The 21,681-nt window shown below is 46.8% G+C and overlaps 1 protein-coding gene across 11 annotated transcripts in view; it reads right to left on the minus strand.

Moving 5' to 3' along the window:
* The window catches only part of WDFY4 (WDFY family member 4), a 291,091-nt gene that overhangs the window by 70,620 nt on the left and 198,790 nt on the right, over positions 1-21,681 (minus strand). For all 11 annotated transcript variants that reach the window (XM_025880584.2, XM_025880579.2, XM_025880582.2 and 8 more), the window contains 4 exons: positions 17,127-17,275; positions 11,121-11,241; positions 8,446-8,531; positions 6,908-6,970 (listed from right to left, as the gene is read on the minus strand). In XM_025880584.2, the coding sequence (XP_025736369.1) occupies positions 6,908-6,970; positions 8,446-8,531; positions 11,121-11,241; positions 17,127-17,275 (419 nt within the window). The remainder of the gene's footprint in view (positions 1-6,907; positions 6,971-8,445; positions 8,532-11,120; positions 11,242-17,126; positions 17,276-21,681) is intronic.

Consider the following 21,681-nt stretch of genomic DNA (forward strand, 5'->3'; position numbering starts at 1 on the left):
TGGTGGTGACTGGGCACAAGTAGCAAGTTGGGTGGGGGACCTTGAACCAGCGAGTCACTCTCTTCATAGTTCTGGGTTTTTACCCCAACACCTCCTGGCCCCATGGAAGCAATGTGACCAAGTGGAGCCGGAAGGACAGAGATGCCAGGCTAGGTGTAGACCGAGATGCTTAATTTCAGCTTCTACCTAGAAGTGGGTCTGAGGGCATGGCTAAGGGTATAGCAAAGAGGAGATGTGAGCCAAGAGAGATAAGAGTTACATGAACGGGGCCCGCAACCAAGGTCTACACATGATCCAGGTAGGGCTCGCTGCAGGTCACCAGACTCAGCTGCTCATGGCCAGTTGAGCCAACCATGTGAAAAGTTCCTAAATGCTGGGGCAATGGTTATACCACCAGGTTGTTTAGTTCATCTCCGGTTCCAGCAACTCTGCTCTAGATGCCACGGTCTGAGTTGTGCAGTGTCTACAATTGCCTCCCCGCCCCCCAGGGCTGTGCTTTCCCAAGAAGCACAAGGAGCACGTTTCTGCACGCAGTGATGAGGCTGAAGCTATCTTTATCAAAGTAATCGTGTACATTACAGATTCCTAGCCTCCCAGCTGGTCAACAGTGTTGATCCCTGGAAAGCAGGACTGAAGGAGCTGTCATAGGGAGAAGAGGTACTTGAATTTTAGCCTCCATGCTGCTAGCAGTGATGCCTCTGAGGGTGTGATTGATTGTCCTGAAAGATAATCATCTTATGGGAATTTATAACTTCTTATGGTTGGTTTTCTGAGCTCTTCGTCTTTCATTATTTTTCAAAGAGAATCTATAAAGGAAACTGTGACAACACTCAACTGTAAAACTCTGTGCCAAAAAATGCATTTCATTTTAAATGTTATATTTAAGTAAGCTATACAATTGAGAGAACATTTCAGAAACTACAAATACCCTGACATAGTCAGGTCCCAAATATAAGCTCTGCTTCATACCTAACAGCCTACTCTAGCCCAGGGACACTTTGCCTTGATAACACAGCAAGGGAACATTTCAGAGATCACTATGGAAGGATGTCTCTGGCCCACTGAAAGGGGTATGTGTGTGTGTGTGTTACTAGGTATTTATCCAAAGGATACAAACATAGTGATTTGAAGGGGCACATGCACCTCAATATTTATAGCAGCAATGTCCACAATAGCCAAAATATGGAAAGAGTCCAGATGTCCATCAACAGATGAATGGATAAAAAAAGATGTGGGATATATACACGATGGAATATTACTCAGCCATAACAGAGAATGAAATCTTGCCATTTGCAATGGCATGGATGGAACCAGAGGGTATTATGCTAAGTGAAATAAGCCAGTCAGAGAAAGATAATTATATGTTTTCACTCATATGTGGAATTTAAGAAACAAAACAGATGAACATAGGGGAAGAGAATGAAAAATAAAATAAGATGAAAATTGAGAGGGAGGCAAACCATAAGAGGCTCTTAACTCTGGGAAACAAACTGAGGGTTGCTGGAGGGGAGGTGGGTGAAGGGGTGGGGTAACTGGGTGATGGACATTAAGGAGGGCACGTGACGTAATGAGCACTGGGTGTTATATGCAACTGATGAATCACTAAACTCTACTTCTGAAATTAATAATACACTATACATTAACTAAATTGAATTTAAATTAAAAATTAAAAAAATAAAAGATGTGTGCTGTGTACAACAGAGATTTGCAAGAAGAACTAGATAGGCATCCAAGTTTTGTATTTCTCTGAGTTTCTAAACTCTGGGCTCAGTATGAACTGAGAACATTGGGAAAAAATATAATGCTGGCATCCCAAAGAAATGTCTTCACAGAAATAAATCCAAATGGTAGGGCCTGACTTTTTCAGAGCATCAGTATAGAAGATTATATTTGACAGTGCTGTTTTTTCTTACCTTGTAAAAAGGGAACTTCCTTCTTTGGTACCCACTACCCTTTGGACAAGGACAAATTTGATATTCAGTGCCAAGAGAAAGTATTTTCCAGGAAAAAAAAAAAAGTTCACAAAACCCCCTCTGTCTTGTTTTCTGTCACTGGAAAATGATATAACCCAGAAAAATTGTATTTTTTTTTCTTAGTTTCAGGACAATGAGGTAACTAGATCACTCCAGGTACCTGATCACATCTATTTTTTTCTCCTTTAAAGGAATTTTGGGGTCATTTTAAAATGATCGTTGTACCTGCATTTAATTTCGTAGCAGTTTGCAACCCTTGGTGGAGGGTACAGAGAACTGTGAGTATAAGGATGTGTTTATTCACACGGACATTCTCACCAGCTGGCCTTCCCTGTCACTTCAGCCATTCTTTCTATTCCTCCGACTAGTCCTCCTCAGATCTCAGCAGAGCCTGCCTGTGGAGCTTTCTGGCTGCCAGACACTTAGCCGGCGAAGTGTCTAGCTGGCTTTCTGTGAGAAGCCCCTGGAGGCTTGCACAATCTTGTACACCATGAATATCTGATGATGCCACCATGCTTTCATCAGAATGTTCCAGTCTTGTACCATGGGGAGACACGGATGGATTACAGATCCCAGGTTCATCCAGGCTTTTGCAAGTACTTCCCACTTCGGATCCAGACCCACGGAACCTTCCTGGAATTCAGTTATGGAGACGGCCATTGTCTCCATGGGAATTCTAGGCAAAACTCTGGTACCCAAAAGCTCAGGTTTCCAGTATGTAGGGAATGGCCTGTAGAGGGGCCAGATCAGTTCTCAAAAGCTGGGAGCTGAAGATACAAAAACCTATAGCACAGGCCAAGACGCGGGCTAGTTTAAAACTCTCAGAACAAACTGCACACTTCTATCAGAGATGAGAAGCTCATGTTTCCTAGAATGTCCAAAAAGAAGAGGGGTATTTTTCAAGACTCATTGTGTGGATTGGACATTTCCCTTAGTTATCCAAATGGAAAATAATCAAGTTTGCTCAAGGCATGGGGCAATGGCCAGCCAAGCCCTCTGAAGGCTGGGGACCACTGTTGCCTTCCCTCTCTGAAACTCCCGAAGGTCCAGTGTGGCTGGTGGGAGAAGAGCCAGAGAGAAAGATGCACAAGGTCTGAGAGCACAGACAGCCACCTGTTTTTAATCAATTGTTCCATATACACGCCTACAAATACAGCATTATTACTAAAACTAAGCGAAGATACAGTATTTATTGAGCCACTACTATGATCCCAAATCGGTTTGATCTCAAAGCCCAGTGCTGGCTGTTGCAACACAGTCTCACCAGGTCCCTGGCTGTTTGGGTGGTCCCAGAGTCTAGGACCAGTCCTCCCACTGGGGCTTCCCCATTTCATCAAAGCTCACCTTCCACAAGCTTAGATATGCCTTTCTGTGGTGCATTATGCATTATTCCCAATTGACTCCAGAACTTTCCCATTTTATATATCCCAAGGCCCTCCATGCTTGGAGATATGCTGGGGCTGTGCCAGCAGGCGCAGAATGACCATGAAGATTCTGCTCCTATGGGCCCAGGGAGCCATCAGGGAAAAAATAAACAAAATGGAAATAAAATTAGCACAGCGCCCAGTCGTCCCACAGGTGCAAGGTGGTACACAGGTTGGTGTCTAGGGTCATCCCTATAAAGGAGTGAGGAGTAATTTCCACACCTGTGACTCATCCCCGGGCCAAGAATTCTCCTGACACTTGGTGGCCATTTTTGTACAGATCCCCAACTTAGTGGCTGTAGCCACGGTTTAGCTCCTCTTATGTATTCTTCCCTCTGCTTCTCCTTTGTCTGCTTCCCCTCCATCTGGGGCAGAAATTTAGAAGAGAAGCTTACCTGTGCAGACATAAGTATGTATGGTCAGGGCAAGGCGTCTCTAAGACTCTCAGAGCAACAGTATAGGAATGGACAGAGTGAGGTTCACAGCTGTGGGACAGACGGGTGCCCACTGAGTGATATCACAGGCATCATTTATAAGAAAGAGGGTGATCTTCAGAGACAAATGGGGTTCAGCGAAGTGGTGTGTCAAAGTTGATGCAAAGAGAGAAAAATTCCAGAAGGAGAGAAAATGAGTGTCCAGCTCATGAGTGCTGTGGTGCCTGGGGAAGCTCTCCACGTGGAGCAAGGGGATGGCCATCTGCTTTTGCTGGTCCCTCAGTATTCACCCTTCTTGTGATAATAGAGCCGTGATGATCTTAGGGAACCATAGCCCTGTCAGTCTGGTCTATGCTGTTGGTGGGACTGATCCTACTTCCAGAAGGTGGGTGGGCACAGGACACTGATCTGGCCTATGAAAACACTTGATTAGTTCTGGGATGGGCACTAACCTAACTTCAGCAAATGAATATCATTTTTGGGATTTTTGCTAAAATTAATGGGACAGAGCATTCCTCATGTGGTGGAATTCCTAAGTTATTGACTGGAGCTACTGGGGACATTGATGGCATTGTGCTTGGACAGCCTGCCAAGTACAGAGTCAACTCAAAGGAAATCCTCACTATGGGGTGCACACCTACAGTGTGCTGGGACTTACTGAGCCCAGAGATCCAGCCATGCTTGGAGCCAGACCTCTGTTGGTCTTCAGGTATATGAGGTGATGGATCTGCTTTTTGGCTTTGTTTAGTTTGAAGTGGCTTTACATGCCTGCAGTGAAATGTTGCAGAGAAATCCAAGTGGGGACATTAAACTTTACATGAAACACAACATGAGATCACCAGGGCTGATACGCACAACTGGGACTGTACCATTGTTGAACTAATGAAATATGCCCATTCTGGTTCGAAAACAGTTACCCCTCTTCTAGTGGCCCAGGGCTGCCTGGGCCTCCTGGGCCATCCCCTGTTATGCCCTGGACTTTCCCACAGTCTACAAACTAAAGGGTTATTGTCTGGCACAACAGGAAGCTTCTGCTGGCAGCTACTCCAACTGATCTTTTGAAGGTCATCAATAACCCCCCTGTTGCAAAATTCAATGGTCATGTCTTAGTTTTTCTCTTGCTTGGCCTACCAATAACATTAGATCACCAACACAGTTGACTACTGCCTCCTTAAACACTTTACTTGGCTTAAAGGACATCTTCCACACCTGCAGTCCCTCCTATCTTCCTGGCTACAAGTTCTCCATTTCTTTGGCTGGCTCCTCTCCATGTCCTTAACTTCTAAAGGTTGGCATAGCGCAAGGCACAATCCTTAGACCGCTTTTCCATGTGGACTCATTCTCTTGGTGATCTTAACCAGGCTCAAGGCTTTAAATACTATTCCAAGTTTCCATCTCACCTGGACTTTTCCCTTAAACTCTAAATTTATATACCCACTGGCCTACATGACACCTCCACCTTGATGTCTGGCAGGCATCTCAAAATTAACATGTCCCAAACTGAGCTCCTGTTATCCACCATACCCCGAAGTAGTTTTTCCTGCAGTCTTCCCAATCCATTTTCCAATTGCTCAAGCCTAAATCCTTAGTCTTATCTTTAAGTCCTCTCTCTCTCTTTCTCTCACACACACACACACCACACCACACTTGATTTATCAACAAATCACAGCAGACATGGCTTCAAAACGTGTCCATAAAGAGAGCACTTCATACCATCTTTGTGCCCCCCACCTCGATCCAAGCCGTCAGCCAAATCTCAGCTGCATTACTGCCAAAGCCTCCTAACTGGTTTCCCACTTCTGTCTTTGACCTACTGTGCTTATTCTTGACACAGAAGCCAGAGTGATTCTTTTAAAATATAAGTTAGGTCACAGCATTCCTCCAATACCGCCCACTTATTCAGAGTAAAAGCCAACGCCATTACCAGAAGCCCCCGGGGCTCGCATGAACTAGCCCCTGCTAGCTCTCTCCCCTCTCTTCCCTGCACTCCAAGCACTCTGGCTTCAGCTGAGCCCACTGTGCTCCCCCTCTCCCCCCATGGCCTTTGGTTTGCTCTTCCCTTGGCCTGAAACGCTCCTTCCCTGGTTACTCACATAGCTCCTTTCCCCACTTTGTTCACAGCTGAATCCAGATACTGCTTTCTTGGTGAGGGCTTCCCTTACCCACCCTAAGATTTCAATTCCTGCCTCTACCTACTTTGTTTTTTATACTTATACTTATTATCTAATATGCTTTGTATTTCACTCATTGAAATTGCTTCCTTCTACTTTCCTCAAGAAAATGTAAACTCAATAAGGACAGGGAAGATGTTGGGTGCTTTGCTTATTGCTCTGTCAAGCAGCAACCACCACATGTAACAAGCTATCGATAAATTATTGTGAATGACTTGGCAGTACCTGTTCCACAGTCATTATAAATACATATATTTTTATTATAAATACTTTGAATCTGCTGGGGACATCCCTCTCGACATAAACTCCTAGAGAAAAACCAGCAACCATTTCTTCTTCTCATTTCATTCTTAATTGAAATAAAAGCACTTACCAATCCTGAATGAGCCTTCCAGAGAACTGGGTACTTGTAAAGGGAGGCCGTGGAAGGAGGCTGTTAAGTATTTCATTCCCTGGCAAGGTGCTCCATAAGTTAATATCTGACTCACATTCCACCCTATGCTAACTGAGCTTCTCGGCTTTCGGAGAGTCCCCTGTAGGAAGGACAGAGCTGGGATTGCTCACAGCCCCCACATGGGGGCTCTGACACCAAGGCTGGGCCTGCATTGACACCACACCAGGCAACCTGCCCCGCCCACCATGGGCAGAGGGCCGATTCTTGCATTTTGGTCTGAAAAAGCCACAGAGCTCATGGCATTTCAAGTCCCTTTGTAGAGGTTTAACTGGCAGAAGAAACCCCAGGAGGACAAGAGTATGAGGATGGGTGAGAGCAAAATGGAGGGGAAGGTAGATAGATGTGCTCTTTGCATAACTTCTCGACCATAGGATCAAACAAATGAAAACAATCAAAGCAAGGCCAATGCCATGTCCAGAGAGCATGGCTTGACACCTGCCTGGGCCATTACCTTAGATTGAGGGGGTCCTCTGTGATGCCTTTCCCCTTCAAGCTGGGTTGGAAAGAGCAGAAGCTAAACAGAAAAGGAAAGAATCATTCCAGCTGCAGAGTCAAGACTCTTCCACCACCAGGGAGACATTTTTGGTGCCAGTCAAGAGGTAGGGTACATACTTGCCCCTCCCACACCCCATCCTGTCCCCCAGATCATGAACACCAGACCCGGGTATACCTCTGCGACACACCCTCAGCACCCCCTGGCATTATACACTCTAGCCTTAATAAAAATGACAATAATAAAACAGTCATTACAATAAAAATGATGCATGTTGGCAGGATGGGCCAGGCACTTGACAATTCCATTGCCAATTTCAGCAACCACTGAAAATGCCATTTAATTTAAGGCTCCTTGAAGCAGGGTTGGGTATGGTTAAACCACCATTCACTGCCGGAGCTATGGATATATAAAACTTCTAGATTAACTGTGAAAAACTGTGTTTAACACACAGAAACCACAGGAGAAATGGATGTGAGGTTCCACATTGCCTGTCTACTTCTTTGGTTTGGTTTAAAATGGAACTTGAAGAGATCCTTAGGAGACCATATAACAGCCCTCCTTGGAAGAGCCCACAGACAATGGAAATGTGCCCAGAGCTGGTGCAACAACCTCTCTGCAGGAGTCTTTTTCTCCACGCTGGCTCTGCCCTTTGGATCCGGCAGCTGGCCGTGGTGCCAGTTACTGGCCAGGGCCAACAGGAAGGCAAGGCTAGAACCTCTGAGCTCAAAATGGGGGAGTCAAATATCACCTCAGAACTCCCAGCCCAAAGTGAAGCTGAACCACCCCTTCTGTTGATCCGCCTTCTGTGTTTTCTGTCTATGGCTTTCCTTTCTGGCCCTTCTAGATTCTCCACAAATCTGTTTGTCTGTAACTTTAATAATGATGAAAAAAAATAACCATTAGTCTCAAAACACTTAAACACTAGCTTAAATTTCTTAGATTGATTCATCTATTTGGAGAAAGAAGTTAAACTAAAACAGCAGGCTTCTCTCTTTAAGAAAAAAAAGATGTTCCATGAAAAAGTGGGAAATCAGTTGTTCGGAATTCTTTCCAGCGAAATATGAAATTGGAACAACTAAAATTGGCAACTGGGATCAAAAAGAAAGATTAAGCCAAAAAAATTATTTGGAAAATTAAAAAAACAAAGCCAGAAGATTCTGGAAGGTCCATTAAACAGCCAGCTTCTTAAATGTGTTGTGTCTGCATAAGTTCTTCCCTCTTTAGTCATTACTGTCCTAAACTACTTCAGTCCGTGAAATGGAGCCTATTTCCCAGGATTTAGGGAAGGCACTTCTGCATCTTTCTGTGTACTTGGTTCCATGATTTAATAGCTCTGTAGGTCAGTAAGTCCTTCCTGTGTCTGACCTAAATCCTGCTTGCTGTGGATTTTGAGCACTGTTGAGAACAGCGTTCCTGAGAACAGAGCAGAGCCATCTCTGTTTTACAATCAGTTCATGATCATTTCTCTTGGAGGAAGATTTTCAAACCCTTACCTTTTGAAGACCTTATTCCGATCATTGTTGTGAAAGACAAGAAACTTGGAATATCCATTTTGGAAAAAGAGCTCCAGAGCGATGTCCTATAAAGAGAAACCCCTTTCACTGCTGCTGAAGGTGCCTGGAATGGAGAGACCCCAGGCCACAGAGCCACTAGCAATGGGTCGTTTGGTTCTCTGTGTCAGGCAACCCTTCCTGGTTGGTTCTTCCAACCTCCTCAGGGGGTACGAAGATCTTGGCAATGATGAAAAGGGGAGTCCCTGCAAAATGAGTAGGAGGGCAGGGGGCTTCAGACTTCCTTTGACTGAAGCAGGAAGCAAGAGCTCCACTCCCAGGATAAGCCAGGAACAGAGAGACGGAGGAAAGGGCCCGGTGATACCTTCAGACGCTTTCACTTCTGGGTCACGAGTTTGGCTTCCTGAACCAGAGAGTCACCCTATCAGAAACATCAGGGGAACCAGTTGGGTGGGTGCGACTTGCCATCTGGGCAGCACTGTGTGCCGACCCACGGACTGGCAGGCCCAGGTCTCTCTGCCCAGCTCATTTTGCAGAGCCAATTGGATGTGGCCATGCTGACCTAGCCAGGGTATTTTGTTAATGCCTAAAGGAACTCTACATACGCGCCTCTCTTTTTCCTTTCTCGTCTCCCTCCCTGTCTTCCTTCTTTCTATTCCAAGCTGTGTAAATAACAGCCTTGGAACAGCCACAGAAAGAGTCTGCATGGAGGATGAGGCTCGGGGATGAGACGGGGTCAGGGAGAGGATTCCCAGGCCTGGAGGCAGGGGTGAGGCCCAGGCATGGAGGCAGGGGTGAGGCCCAGGCCTGGAGGCAGGGGTGAGGCCCAGGCCTGGAGGCAGGGGTGAGGCCCAGGCATGGAGGCATAGAGGGGACGCTGCATCCAACAATAGTCAGGTCCTGCTTCCACCTGGCTGAAAGTGAGCTCTCCAAGTCCAGTTCTCTAGGCTCCTGAGCAGAGGCAAAGTATCTGTGATGATAAGCAAACCCCTCTGGCCGGGGGGGGGTGCACAGAGGAGCCTCAGATATTTTTCTACAAATAGAAATCTAAATACTGTGCAAAACAGATGATCAAGATAGACCTTATGGCTTCTCCTAGAAACCTTGAACAGCCAAGATCTGACTTTCTCCTGGGAGAACCCAAAAGAAATGGGGGCCTTGCTCACAAAGCTCTTCCCGCCCCCAAATCCCACCCTACTTGGCCATGCTCACATGCCCTCCTGCTTCTCCCTTCCACTACTGTCAGGCTAACCAAACATCCGGAAATCATCACTGTTTACTGAGGGGGACTGAGGGGGAAGAAACTCACTTACTGATACTTATATGCTACTACATATAACCTATAAGGTAGGCATAATCATAAAATAGTAATTTCGAGTACTTAGTGTGCCAAAAAATGTGCCGAATGCTATATATGTAATGGTGGAAGACACGAAGTATGGCCGCTACAGTGGCAGAGCCACGGTCAGGATGAGGCCCATGCTGGCCACATTGCCCAGAACCCTCTGGGCAGGGCTTCCCCCAGCTGTCCCCTTCCCATCACTCTCCTTGCAAAGAAGCACACCAAGGCCAGGCAAGATGAGAACTAACACTTTGTGGGCAAAATCAGTGGACAGGGAGGAAGAGGGCTGGTCAGATTCTAGCAGCTTGCGGATCCTTTCTAGAATGAGCCCCCCTGAGCTTCAGTGTCAGAGAATCATAAGGACCCCCTCCCCTCCCCGGCAGGAGGATCACATGATGAATTACAGACCCAAAGACATTTACCAATAAAACACTCTTATGACTAGGTTGATTAGGGTCAAACACTGTCCCCCTGTTGGCCTTAGCAGAACAGAGACCTTCTAGAAAGGGTAGAGGAGAGATCGGGGCCCCTCCCCTCCTATAAGGGTGGTCTCTCATCTCTTCCTCTGCCTGCCACTGGGGAGGCCTCTGGACACAGATGCAGCTTTGTTACTAGTAAGGCTGGGCTGGGGGAGGCCAGATGTGTCTGAGGCCAGCAGGGGCTTCTCTCTTTGCAACTCAAGTGAGAAGCTTCAGGTTGTGCCTGCTGGTGGCACAGCCCTGCCTCTGAGGGGAGTTGGCTCCATTAGCCCCTGGTGAGCCCTTGGAGGCACTGGCTGAAGCCCTGGGACCCTGGTTAAAGGGGACAATAAGGAGATCTCCAAACCACTTGGACCAGGAAATGCCTGGGAGTTTGGAGATGGGTTTGGCCATGGGGAGGGCAAAGGGCAGAGGCAGAGGTGGACCACACGCTCGGACAGGGCAAGCTGGCCCTTGACTCTCAGTCAACAGCTCTGTCATGAGGCAACGGAGCTGCCCTGTCCTGTATTCCAGAATCTCCAAGGCCGCTCTGGGCACGTCAAGGGGAAAATAAAGCAAAGAGGCTGGATCCTAAATGACGCACCAAGAGAGAGAAGGTTCCAACAGCCAAATAGCAGGAACTGGGGAAAGAGTGAAGCAGACGTCACAACGGCCAACCAGGAAAGCAGGCCCAACACAATTCACACTCACAGATGTGTCCCAAAGGGCACTGGGCGGTGCACAGGTGTGAAGGGGGTCACGGAGTGTGCCCCTCACATTCCGATGGGGCCTCACTAGCACCTGCACCACCCGTGCCATAAGCTGGCGCCCCCTCTTGCACCCTCCCCGCGGCATACCTGCAGTAGGAAGCGTGCCTGCCGGAGCTCCCTGAGGTCCCTGTAGCTGTGGCTCTGGCACGAGTAATGGTCAGAGGACCTGTCTTTGCTGCACATGTTGAAGATGAATGGATCACTGATGCTGGAAAGGAAACAGGACAAGCAGTGAGAGGGCGTGTGGAGGGCTTGTTCCCCTGACGGCCCCACGGCCCCGCCTGTGGTTCTAGAGACACTACTGACCCACTGACTCCTTCCTGAGCTCCTGCCTCTGTCAGCCCTGCCCTGGAACGGGATGGGGCACCAGTGTCACCAGGTGAGGGGACTGCCTCCAGGGCACACGGTGGCACAGGGTGCAGGGTGTGTGTAAGAAGGTTCTCTGGGTACAGGGGTCCAACATGGGTCAAGGGGGCGGGGAAGAGTGAAAGACCCCAAAACACATGAGAAATTTCAGGCCAGAAGGCAAGGGCAGAAAGATGAAGAGCCTCCATAGAAAAGCCTGTGTTCAGTGTGGCTTCGGCAACATGGGGCCTTGGATGGCCCAGCTACCCCCAAGCCCTAAAGACGTGTGCAGCGGGCTGAGAGCGCCAGTGAGCTGGAGGACACTGGCCACAGCATTGGCGGTGGCCCCCAGAGCACTGGCCCCGAGCCAGGAGCCCTCTCAGAGGGCAGAATGACCCCCCTTGGGAAGAGAGGGAGAGGAGAGAAAGGGAGAATCATGAACTGGACTCAGATTCATCCCAAAGATGACAGTTTGTGCACTGGGAGTAACAGAAACACCTTTAGGGAACCAGATGAAGCTTTTCACCACCAATGAGCGGGGACTTAACAAAACTGATTTCAGTTATAGACTTACTTCTGAGTTATGTAGCAAATTTAAATTGTGGCTGCAAAGCTCTGATCAAATGCCCTTTAAGGACTGGCGAACTGGAGCGCACCCCCCAGCCCCGGCACCTCAACCCTCAAAGAAGCTTGTGTATCAACCACAGATCCAAAGAGCCAAGAGCTGGAAGAGCCCCTGCGTCCGCACAAGGCGGCAGGAATGGGTGAGAAGCTGGCATTCTGCCTCCTCCCCACCCCAGCTCCGAGGGTGGCCCTCCCCACCCGGCCTGCAGAGCAGGCCACTTAGGCCCCCATGTCATGCTTCCCAGGGGAAGTAGAGTCATGGGTGTGTCACACAGGTCAGCAGGACTTGTCCAATCACCAGTCAGTTGGGGTGGCCCAGCATCCGCAGTGCTCAGGGCTTGGACTTGTGCAGGATGCACATTTTGCCCCTGAAGGTAGAAGGGCAGGCTGCTCATGGAGACACAGCCTGAGCCTGTTGTTCAGCCTTCTGCACAGCCAGCCTTCCAGGATATAGATGCAGCCTTTCACAGCTCCTCCTGCCCCTTCTTAGAACAAGCCTCTCAGGTCCCTGCTCTGAGCCACAGAGCTATAGGATCGATCAAATACCAGTGTGGCTTTGGTTCCGGATGCTTCTGCCTCGGTGCTTTAATTCAAATCTGCTAGCTAAGGCTTATGTCGCTCCGTCAGGGGCTAAGCTGAGCTTCCCCTGAACTTCTCTGACTCCCAGTGGGGCCATGGTGGTCATTCTGGTTCCTACCCTTAGCTCAGGTCAACCAGCATCGCAGGTCGAGGCCCTGATGAGAATGACAGTGACGCCTCCTCTGTGCTCCCGTAACCCCAGGCTTATGGGCACAACAGTAAACGTCGTCTCTACCTTAGCCACACCTCTCCTGGCAGACTATGAGTGAGTTCTCTGGGGCACAGACCCACGCGCATGGCTCTCCATCCTCCGCATCTTCCCTGGAGCTCTGGGCATGTTTGCTGAGGGGCCTGGCAACTATCATGCCCTACAGCCTGCCAACCACGTCTGCTGTTTAACTTCATCCTCATAATGAACCCTTACAGAATGTGTGTCATTGTTATTCCCAGAGCAGAAATGAGGAAACTGCATTCCAAAGAGGAGAAGTGACTTTTCCAAGGTCAGGGGGAACTGGATTCAAACCTGGGTCCTCTGACTCTAAAATCCAAGCTCATTCACTAACACCTTTTCTCCTCTGAGGCAGAGAGGCTCGCTGGCTTTTACAGAGCTCTCTCCCTGCGAGCTCCCTCCTTTCAGCATGCTCTCTGCTGACTGATCCTGCAACCTGGCATTCTGAGACATGAGGAAGAGTGCTCTGGAAAATGCTTTTAGGAAGGAGCTTTGAGGAGGAAATGCACTCATTTTTCTCCTACTTGGAGGGATTGAATAACCATATAGGGCAGGAATGCTCAGACAGACCCAAATGCTCAGGAAGACTACACTCTAAAGAACATTATTGAGTTCACTAATGTAATCCAAACTGGAGTTCTGTCCTATGTAGTGTTAGTCACACACAGCTCTGACTGGGTTTCTTGGCCAATGCTGTGTACTGTGCATTAAGTCAGAATTCAAGCACCTAAGGTCAATGAATAGAAAGGAGGAGCGGATTCATGTTCTTCTTTAGGTACAGCTGTGGTCATAGTTTATAGGATGGTACTCACAGTGCTTTTGCCTGACAGCTATCATGACATACGCAAGTTTTCCAGAGTGGTCATAGTATAATTTGTAATATTCTTAACTAGGGAAACCACAGTAAACTAAGTGATAATCATATTGGTTGACCTGGTCTTTGAGAGTCAAAGTGGGGATTTCAGACTAAAATATTTGAAGTTATTTCTGAGGTTATCTGAATGTTGTCAGAATTTATACCTGTAATTTTAACCTGGAGTCAACCACTACATCAAAAACCCTTTACCAGACTCAGCCCACATCTGACTTGCCTCTTTGTGTCTATGGAGTCTACCCCAGTGCCTGGCACAGTACAGAATTCTGGTAAGGATTTGTTGAATCGAATTCAGCAAAGCCATGATGCTTCAGAATGGCTGACTGATGTGGAGAAAATACCGGATTATAAGCACCCCATCACAAAGAACCAGCTGGATGGCTTGGATTCCCACAGAATGAATCCAGTGCTGTACCTTGTGAGCTTGCCTGCCACTATTTTGGGTAGAGTAGTGTCCTCCAAGAGGGATATGTTGAAGTCCTAATCCCCCAGTACCTCAGAATTTTACTTTTTTTTTTTTTTTTTTTTTAGAAATAGGGTATTTGGCCCTAATCCAGTAGGACTGGCATCTTTAATTAAAGGGGAAATTTAGACACAGACAAACACACAGAGGGAAGATCTTGTGAAGGCACACAGAGAGAAGGCGCCCATGACTGCAGTGATGTATCTGCAAGACAAGGAAGGCCAAGGGCTACGGGGACACACAAGAGGCTAGAAGGAGCAAGGAAGGATCCTCCCCTAGAGCTGTGGAGAGACCACGGCCCTTGATTTTGGACTTCTAGCCTCCAGAACCGGGAGACAATAAATTTGTTTTTTCAAGCCACCCAGTTTTTGGTACTTTGTTATACAGCCTTAGGAAACAAATATAGTCATTCTATTCAGGCAACAGGGGATCTCACTGAAGGCAAAATAAACCTTCTGGAAAGATTCTTACTTTCTGAGGAAAGTTCCAAAGTACACAAGTGCAATCAATGCTGGAGGATTTGCACTGTTCCTGAACTTTATCTGGGATATTTTTATGGTGCATCAGAGAGCCTCTTTCAAGGTCTAGTGCTCAACTATACTCAATTTGATGGCAGTCTTTTAGAGAGACATTTCAGGGTTGCGTTAGCTTTATTTTTAACTGGTTTATTTATGTATCTTCCTTAGTCTCCATGGTCAAAATAAGACTTAATCCCCATTGATCTGACATGATCTAATAGCCAGTCTCTGAGAACCACATCTTCATGAGTGCTAGCAGTTTCTTAGGGCAGCAGACAAGACCTCAGATAGAAAGCACTGTCTGATTAACAAACACTTCTCTGAGGTCTGGTGACTAAAATTACTTAAGCAATTCCTAAATGATATTCCAGGGTAGTAATTTGTTCTCACACCACTCCTACTTGCATTCCAGGAAAGTACATCTCCAGACATGGGAAGTCTCCTTTGTCACTGCAAGTCAAACGAATACATACAACCTGACAACGGGGCTTCTATTGAAAGTGCAGACAGAGTCAGTTTGATCATGATTAGATGCACCTCATAAACACAATTTACCTAATCAATAAGATCTTATCTAACACTAACTCGACTTAAACCAGAGGTCGAGAGTGAAGCAATGGATTCTACAAGTCATTACTCGGGCATTCCATGCATAGAGGTAGAGTAGAAAGCTTTCATCAGCTCTCAGAAAGGCAAGTCTGCAGACCCATTGTCCATATTGATTAGTATCAATAAAACATGAGCAATAAGATGGGATGCATGTGCCAAGTATTAATTATGTTCCTCCTGCCTTGGAAAAGCACAGAAGACTCACAGCAATCGGTGAACATTTGGTATGAATAAAAGATGGAAATTAGCAGAAAGAAAAAGGCCAAGCATTTTAGAGCAAATCGAAGTCAAGGGAGGGTGAGCTGACATACAATTCTTCCACACTCCTTAAACTCTTGCTTCCTGCCATAGGCTGGAAATGATATGACAACCAGGTGTTAAAATTCTTAGTTATTGGCAGGTTAAGACTCTGGGTTCTTCTGTTGATAGTCTATAATAGCGGTTCTCAAAGTGTGGTCCCAGACCAGCAGCATCAACATCAGCTGAGAACTTGTTAAAATCTCAGGCCCTACTGCAAACCTACCAAACTGGAAACTGAGGTGAAGATGGGTCCCAGAAGTCTGTTTTAACAAGCCCTCAAGGTGACTTGATATTAGTTTGAGAGCCACTGGGTTAAGAGGTTATCTTGTCCTCATTTGAACCTTCGCTAGCTAGAAAAATCAAGATGTCTTCATCCAAATGTATTCAAATGCGATGATCAAGAAGAAGCATATGACCTGACAACTGAACTCCTAGCAAAAGCGTAAACACAGTCACTTTGATTTTGAGTGGCTGTACTTTATAAACACAAGAGAATTAATCAATGAGAGCAACCTGAACCCAAATAGAACAAATATACTTGATTATAAAGAAGAACCTCTGAATTTCCTGCCAAAGACCTCTGGTATTAGTTGGTGTAAAAAAATGGCTCTTCAGCGCTGTGAATTGTGCAAGACTGTTGAATCATAGATCTGTACTTCTGAAACAAATAATGCAACATATATTAAGAAAAAATAAAAAGAAGAAGATAGCAGGAGGGGAAGAATAAAGGGGAGTAAGTCAGAGGGGGATACGAGCCATGGGAGACGATGGACTCTGAAAAACAAACTGAGGGTTCTAGAGGGGAGGGGGTGGGGGGATGTGTTAGCCTGGTGCTGGGTATTAAAGAGGGCACATTCTGCGTGGAGCACTGGGTGTTATGCACAAACAATGAATCATGGAACACCACATCAAGAACTAATGATGTAATGTATGGTGATTAACATAACAATAAAAAATAAAAAAAATGGCTCTTCAAATTTCTACCCAAATCTCATCCATCCTTCCAAACCCAGATCTCAGCCCATGTCTTCCAGTAGCCCTCCCTCAGCACACTAGCCCCATGTCATCAAACATGAGCCCAGAAGAGTCCTCCCATGACAAATATTTTGTCCCATGAAAACAGTGTGCTCCAAATTCTTTCCAAAAGAACCTGTTTGTGCTGCCGAATGCACTCGTGTGCCTCACTCAGCATGAGGGGCAGAGCCTGATGTTTCACACAGAATGAGCAATCAGCAAGCTGTTGAATGAGTAAGCTAATGGGACTGGATTCAATCACCCAAACAGCCTAAGGTGAGATCCCCCCTGTCTTGAGGTCCATTCCATATCACATGAAAGAGGAGGAGCTACTTCCTTGTTACCCACTCCAGATTTTAACTTTGGGAAACCACAGTCATGGATGCCTATGTCTTAAGGTTCTTCTGCTTTTTCTCATGGCTCAGTTTCAGGCCCAAATGAAGACCACAATAACACCAAGGTGGGAGGGGTGGGAGTAGGGGTGGCCAAGAAGGAAGTCGAGGCTCAGGGAAGAGTCTGCTAGAAGTCAGGAACTCACTTGGATAAGCAATGGCGGGTACAGTAGACATCCCCCACAGAAGAGAGTGTGAAGTTCTCGCAGATGTAGAAGTGCTGGTGGCCGAAGAGCAGGACCCCTTCGGAGACCAGATGGCCCTGCACGATCACCAGGGAGTACTTCTGTGTCACCTGGAGGGAGACAGCGTCAGTCAGTCTGTGTGCATGTGAAGCATGCCCATCATTCCTATGGAGGGCATGAGAGAAGTGACCAGCCGCCCACTGAGAGTTTGGAGGTGAGAGCAACACCTTGTTAGAGGGACAGAGCCACTGCACGAGAGCTGCCCTGCTCTTCACAGTCTAAGTGGCCCTTCTATACCAAAAACACTGTTTTGTTATTTGAATTACCCAAGGCCACGCCCACCCCCACAAAGACACGTGGATGAGTATTTATGGCTGTACTGAACACATTGACAATCTTCCTCTCACTTTAAACCCCTCCACAGCCATGCAAAACATTCTGTAGTTAATAGTGAGGAGGGTTTTCAGGGTACCAAGCATCCCTCAGTTACAGAGGCAATGGAGATTGTTGGGGGGCCAGCTAAGTGGCTGAACCAGGACTGGAACAAGTCTATCCAGAACCACAAGTGTAAGACTGGCCCTGCTGTCTGCAAGGCCAAGGCTAGTCCAGGTATATGCAGAGGAGGCATGTGTTCCACCCAGATCCCTCCTTTCAGACTCAGGTTCATTCTCTCAGCAGCTGGAAATTCTGGAAGCTTTCCAAAATCACCTGTGCTAAAGAGAGTGCCTGGGCACAGGGCACGCCCCCTTCCTTGGCAGTCTCTACCCAACAACTGGTCCCTGCAGGGTAGGAAGAGTCACCCTGTTTCTCAGTTCCACCCCACACCTCCAGCTCACATGGAAACAACTGAGGCCTTGGCTGAGACTTCATCAGAGTTACACTTCTCCCTCTACATGACCCTGTGACTGTCACTCCCAGTCAATGTCCTACATGCACATCTCTGGCCCATAGCTGGGTTCCCAGGGAGCCTGACCTGTGTCTTGGTATGACCTGGAGTTCTGCGTGAAGTAAGGACTCAGTGGGTCTTTACGTGGAATAAATCCCTGAATAAGTGAGGGAATAAATGAATTCTAGATGACAGGAGCCCAGATGGACCAAGAGTAAGGCCAAGGCCAATATTTTCTCAGGTTAACTCTGTTCTAATTCCAGTTACACAAAAGAGAAACTGATTTTTTTTTGTTTGTTTGTTTGACTTTCTAACATACGCATTGTAAACATTTTACACATACTAACCAATATAATCTTTACAATAAGGCAAGGGAGATTTTACCACTGGGGAGAAAAAAAAAAAAAAAAGAGTCTCACCAAAGATCAGTCACCTAGTAAGTGGTAGAGCCTGAGACTGAAGCTAAGCTCCCTACTCACTGTTGGGAACAATATTGGGACCACAGTGATGAAATATGGAAAGCAGGCCTTGAATACCGGTTCTCCAACTCGTGCATCAAACGGGATAAGTCAAAGTCAGGGTTAAGACCTGAAAGTGAAGATTTGCCAAGGGTTTTCTGTTCCAAGACAAGCATTACCCACAGTCATCTCTGAATTATTTTTCCTAAGTGAGGACTAGCTAAGAGTCCTGGTACCTAAACCCCAAGCTTCCTGCAGGCAGCTGGCTCCCCTGGCCTCTCCTGCCTCCACCTTGTCAGTGGAGCTGGCCCTCAAACCACCTGCAGAGCCAGACCATGGACTCATTTCCAACTTTGTTCATTCATCCAGACAGTCACCTATTCAAAAGTTTGCACTCAGCACCTACTACGTGCCAGGCCCTGAACTGGGATTCGGAGATAGAGGGATGGATAAGATAAACAAGAACCTCGCCCTCATGGGGCTTAAAATCTAGGGGGGGAGACGGATAGGAAGCCTGCATGTCAACCAATAAACTATCACAAATTGGGATATATATACTGAGAGGGAAAAACTAGGGTGATCACAACAGGGAAGAGAGAAGCTTAGAGGGGACGCTATTTTAGACAAACTCAGACCTGATGTATAGTATTGGGGCAGCCATGGAAAACTCAGAGAGCATTTGAGGGGAAAAGAACATCTAGTCCAGAGCCTAGAGGCAGGAAGGGCAGATCTGGGGAGCAGCAAAGAGGTCAGAGTAGCTGAGATGAAGTTGAGAAGTAGGCATGCTTAGATCTGGGGGTGGGGGGTTGGGGGTTGGACGTCTTGGTAAGGCCATTGGACTGTATGCTCCTTGCAACAGGAAGCCATGGGAGAGTTCATTTCCGAAAGAGGACACTGGCTGCTGGGTGCAGAGTAGATCAGAAAGAGCCAAGAGTGGAGGAAACGTGATCAGTCATGTGGCCATTACTGTGGTCCACTGGAAGAATGATGACTTGGTATATGGCAGCAGAGACAAGTGGGAGGAAGGAGAGAAGTAGGGAATCTAAGCCAGAAGAGGCAGAATTAACAAGAACTGCTAACCAGACAAACTACAAAACCAATAATAACAATAATAATAGGAACAATTGAGGATACACGTCTACTCTGAGATTTAGGCAATTGAGTGGAGCCCTCCAGCTTCCCTGAGAGCCTTCCCCAGAGGCAAGCACCATCACCACTTTATTGTATTGAAGGATAAGCAGATGTGTCACCCCAAAATATGCCACTTTGTCATGACTATTTTGAGTCAAAGATACTTAAAAAACAGCAGGTACAGGAAGGGCACTCTGGTTTACCCTTTTTTCCCCTGAAAATAGGAGATAAAACTCCCGGGTGAAAAATGCCCTCCCTATATTAGGAGGAAAAGAACATTCTCAGCACCTGAGACAGACAGATCAGACCTAGAGAAGTATGTACAAATAAACGTGGTTGGACGAACCTCCCTTCAGCCTCCCTGTATACTTTGGTTAATTTTTCACAATTACTACACTGTGTTCAACTTGAGCACTTAGGCCTAATCACTTTTTGGGTTCTTCATTTTCCTGTGAAGACTCCCGTGTACCTGTATAAAAGTAAAATCTGTATTATCCTGTTGATCTGTCTTCTGTCAACTTAATTCTCTGGCCTAGTTGGAGTCTAAGAGGTTAGGAAAAAAGTTGGACCTCTCCTACATTATATCCACCCAAAGAGATTCCGGGAGTACATAAGATGATTATACATATCCTTTTTATTTTATACAAATAGCATATTCATATGCTCACTGTTCTGCATCTAGTTTTTTCCCTTAATGGCCCACCTTGGAGACCCTTCCAAATCACTTCTTACAGAGCTGCTTCACTCTTATTAATAGGTACGGAGTATTTTCTTGCAAGGATGTACTAGAACTTATTCAACCAATCCTCTATGGATTCAGGTTGTTTTCAAATATCTGGATATTGCAAGCAATGCTGCAGTGACCATCCTTGGACACAGAACCCTTGGAACACACAGGATGGTGTGTTGAAAGATATATTCCTAGAAGCCGGACTGCAGATCAAGGGTGTGGGTATCTTAAATTTTCCTCTATTGCTGGACTGTTTCCCTGTAAGGTGGACCAATTTACACTCCCACCAGCACCATCAGGAGGCTGTGATGCCAGCCTGTTTAAACTTTTCCCCTTATCCCTTTGTATAGAGGAGACCTCATCCTCAAGTTTGCACAGTGAGACGTAGACAGTCCCGGCACCAGCCCAGGCCTGTGTACCTCCAAGCCTCCCTCTCCCTGCAGAGCCCCACCCTCGTCCACCTTCTGTGGTGCCCACAGCAGGGGCGGGAGCACATTCCTATGAGCTTCTGGTGTTTTCCTTTGGGGAGAATTAAGTAACAACCAGAATAAACCAAACCACAAGAAAAATGTCTGGTGAGAGCTGGGTTAATAGCTTAAAAATTGATTCTGCTGGAAAAGAGTGGCATTTTAAAAACTAAAAAATGAACCCAAGTGAACTCTTACCTGCTCTTCCATTTAAAATTAGCCCTGGGGGGACTGCCTCCCAAGTTTACTCATGGTTAAGAAATCCCTCATGCCGTGATTCTATTGATTACTTTAAAAAAGAGAGGAACTTCTGCTTCAGAAGTAGAATTGTTTTGAGGTCGGCTCGATGATATATCATCACTCCTGGCAGGAAGATCACTAAGTATGTGGCCACACCTGGCCCCGTGTATGATAAGGAATAGATTGGCTGGAAATCCAAAAATCCCGGAGCTGAAGTTATAGGGGCAACAATTTGCTGGGACATTCCGTGGCAGCCCCTTGCCGGCATGTTCTCCTAGAGTCAGGCCTCAGTGTGCACATCTGCAAAAGGGGAAGGTCCGGCTGGAGGTCCTCTGAAGCTCTTCCAGAATGATTAGTCTGCGAGTTAGTGCAATGCCCTAATTTGATGGGCAGAAAAAGTGAGATGTGGAGCCGTCCTATGAGATACCCAGAACAGAGCAGCTGCGTACATTTCCTTATATTTGTGTGCAAGATCTATTGCAAAGAAAGCTTTAGCTCCGCTCACATGGATCACATGTCCCTTTTGTACATCTTCTGCTTCCCTAGGCCCTGCTATCAGGGCATTCTGTTCTACTGGCATATGGAATAAGTATTCTAATTTTTC

Source organism: Callorhinus ursinus, unplaced genomic scaffold (genome assembly GCF_003265705.2).
Source record: "Callorhinus ursinus isolate GAN/ISIS: 27379988/994484 unplaced genomic scaffold, GSC_fseal_2.0 scaffold20, whole genome shotgun sequence".
Taxonomy (NCBI): domain Eukaryota; kingdom Metazoa; phylum Chordata; class Mammalia; order Carnivora; family Otariidae; genus Callorhinus; species Callorhinus ursinus.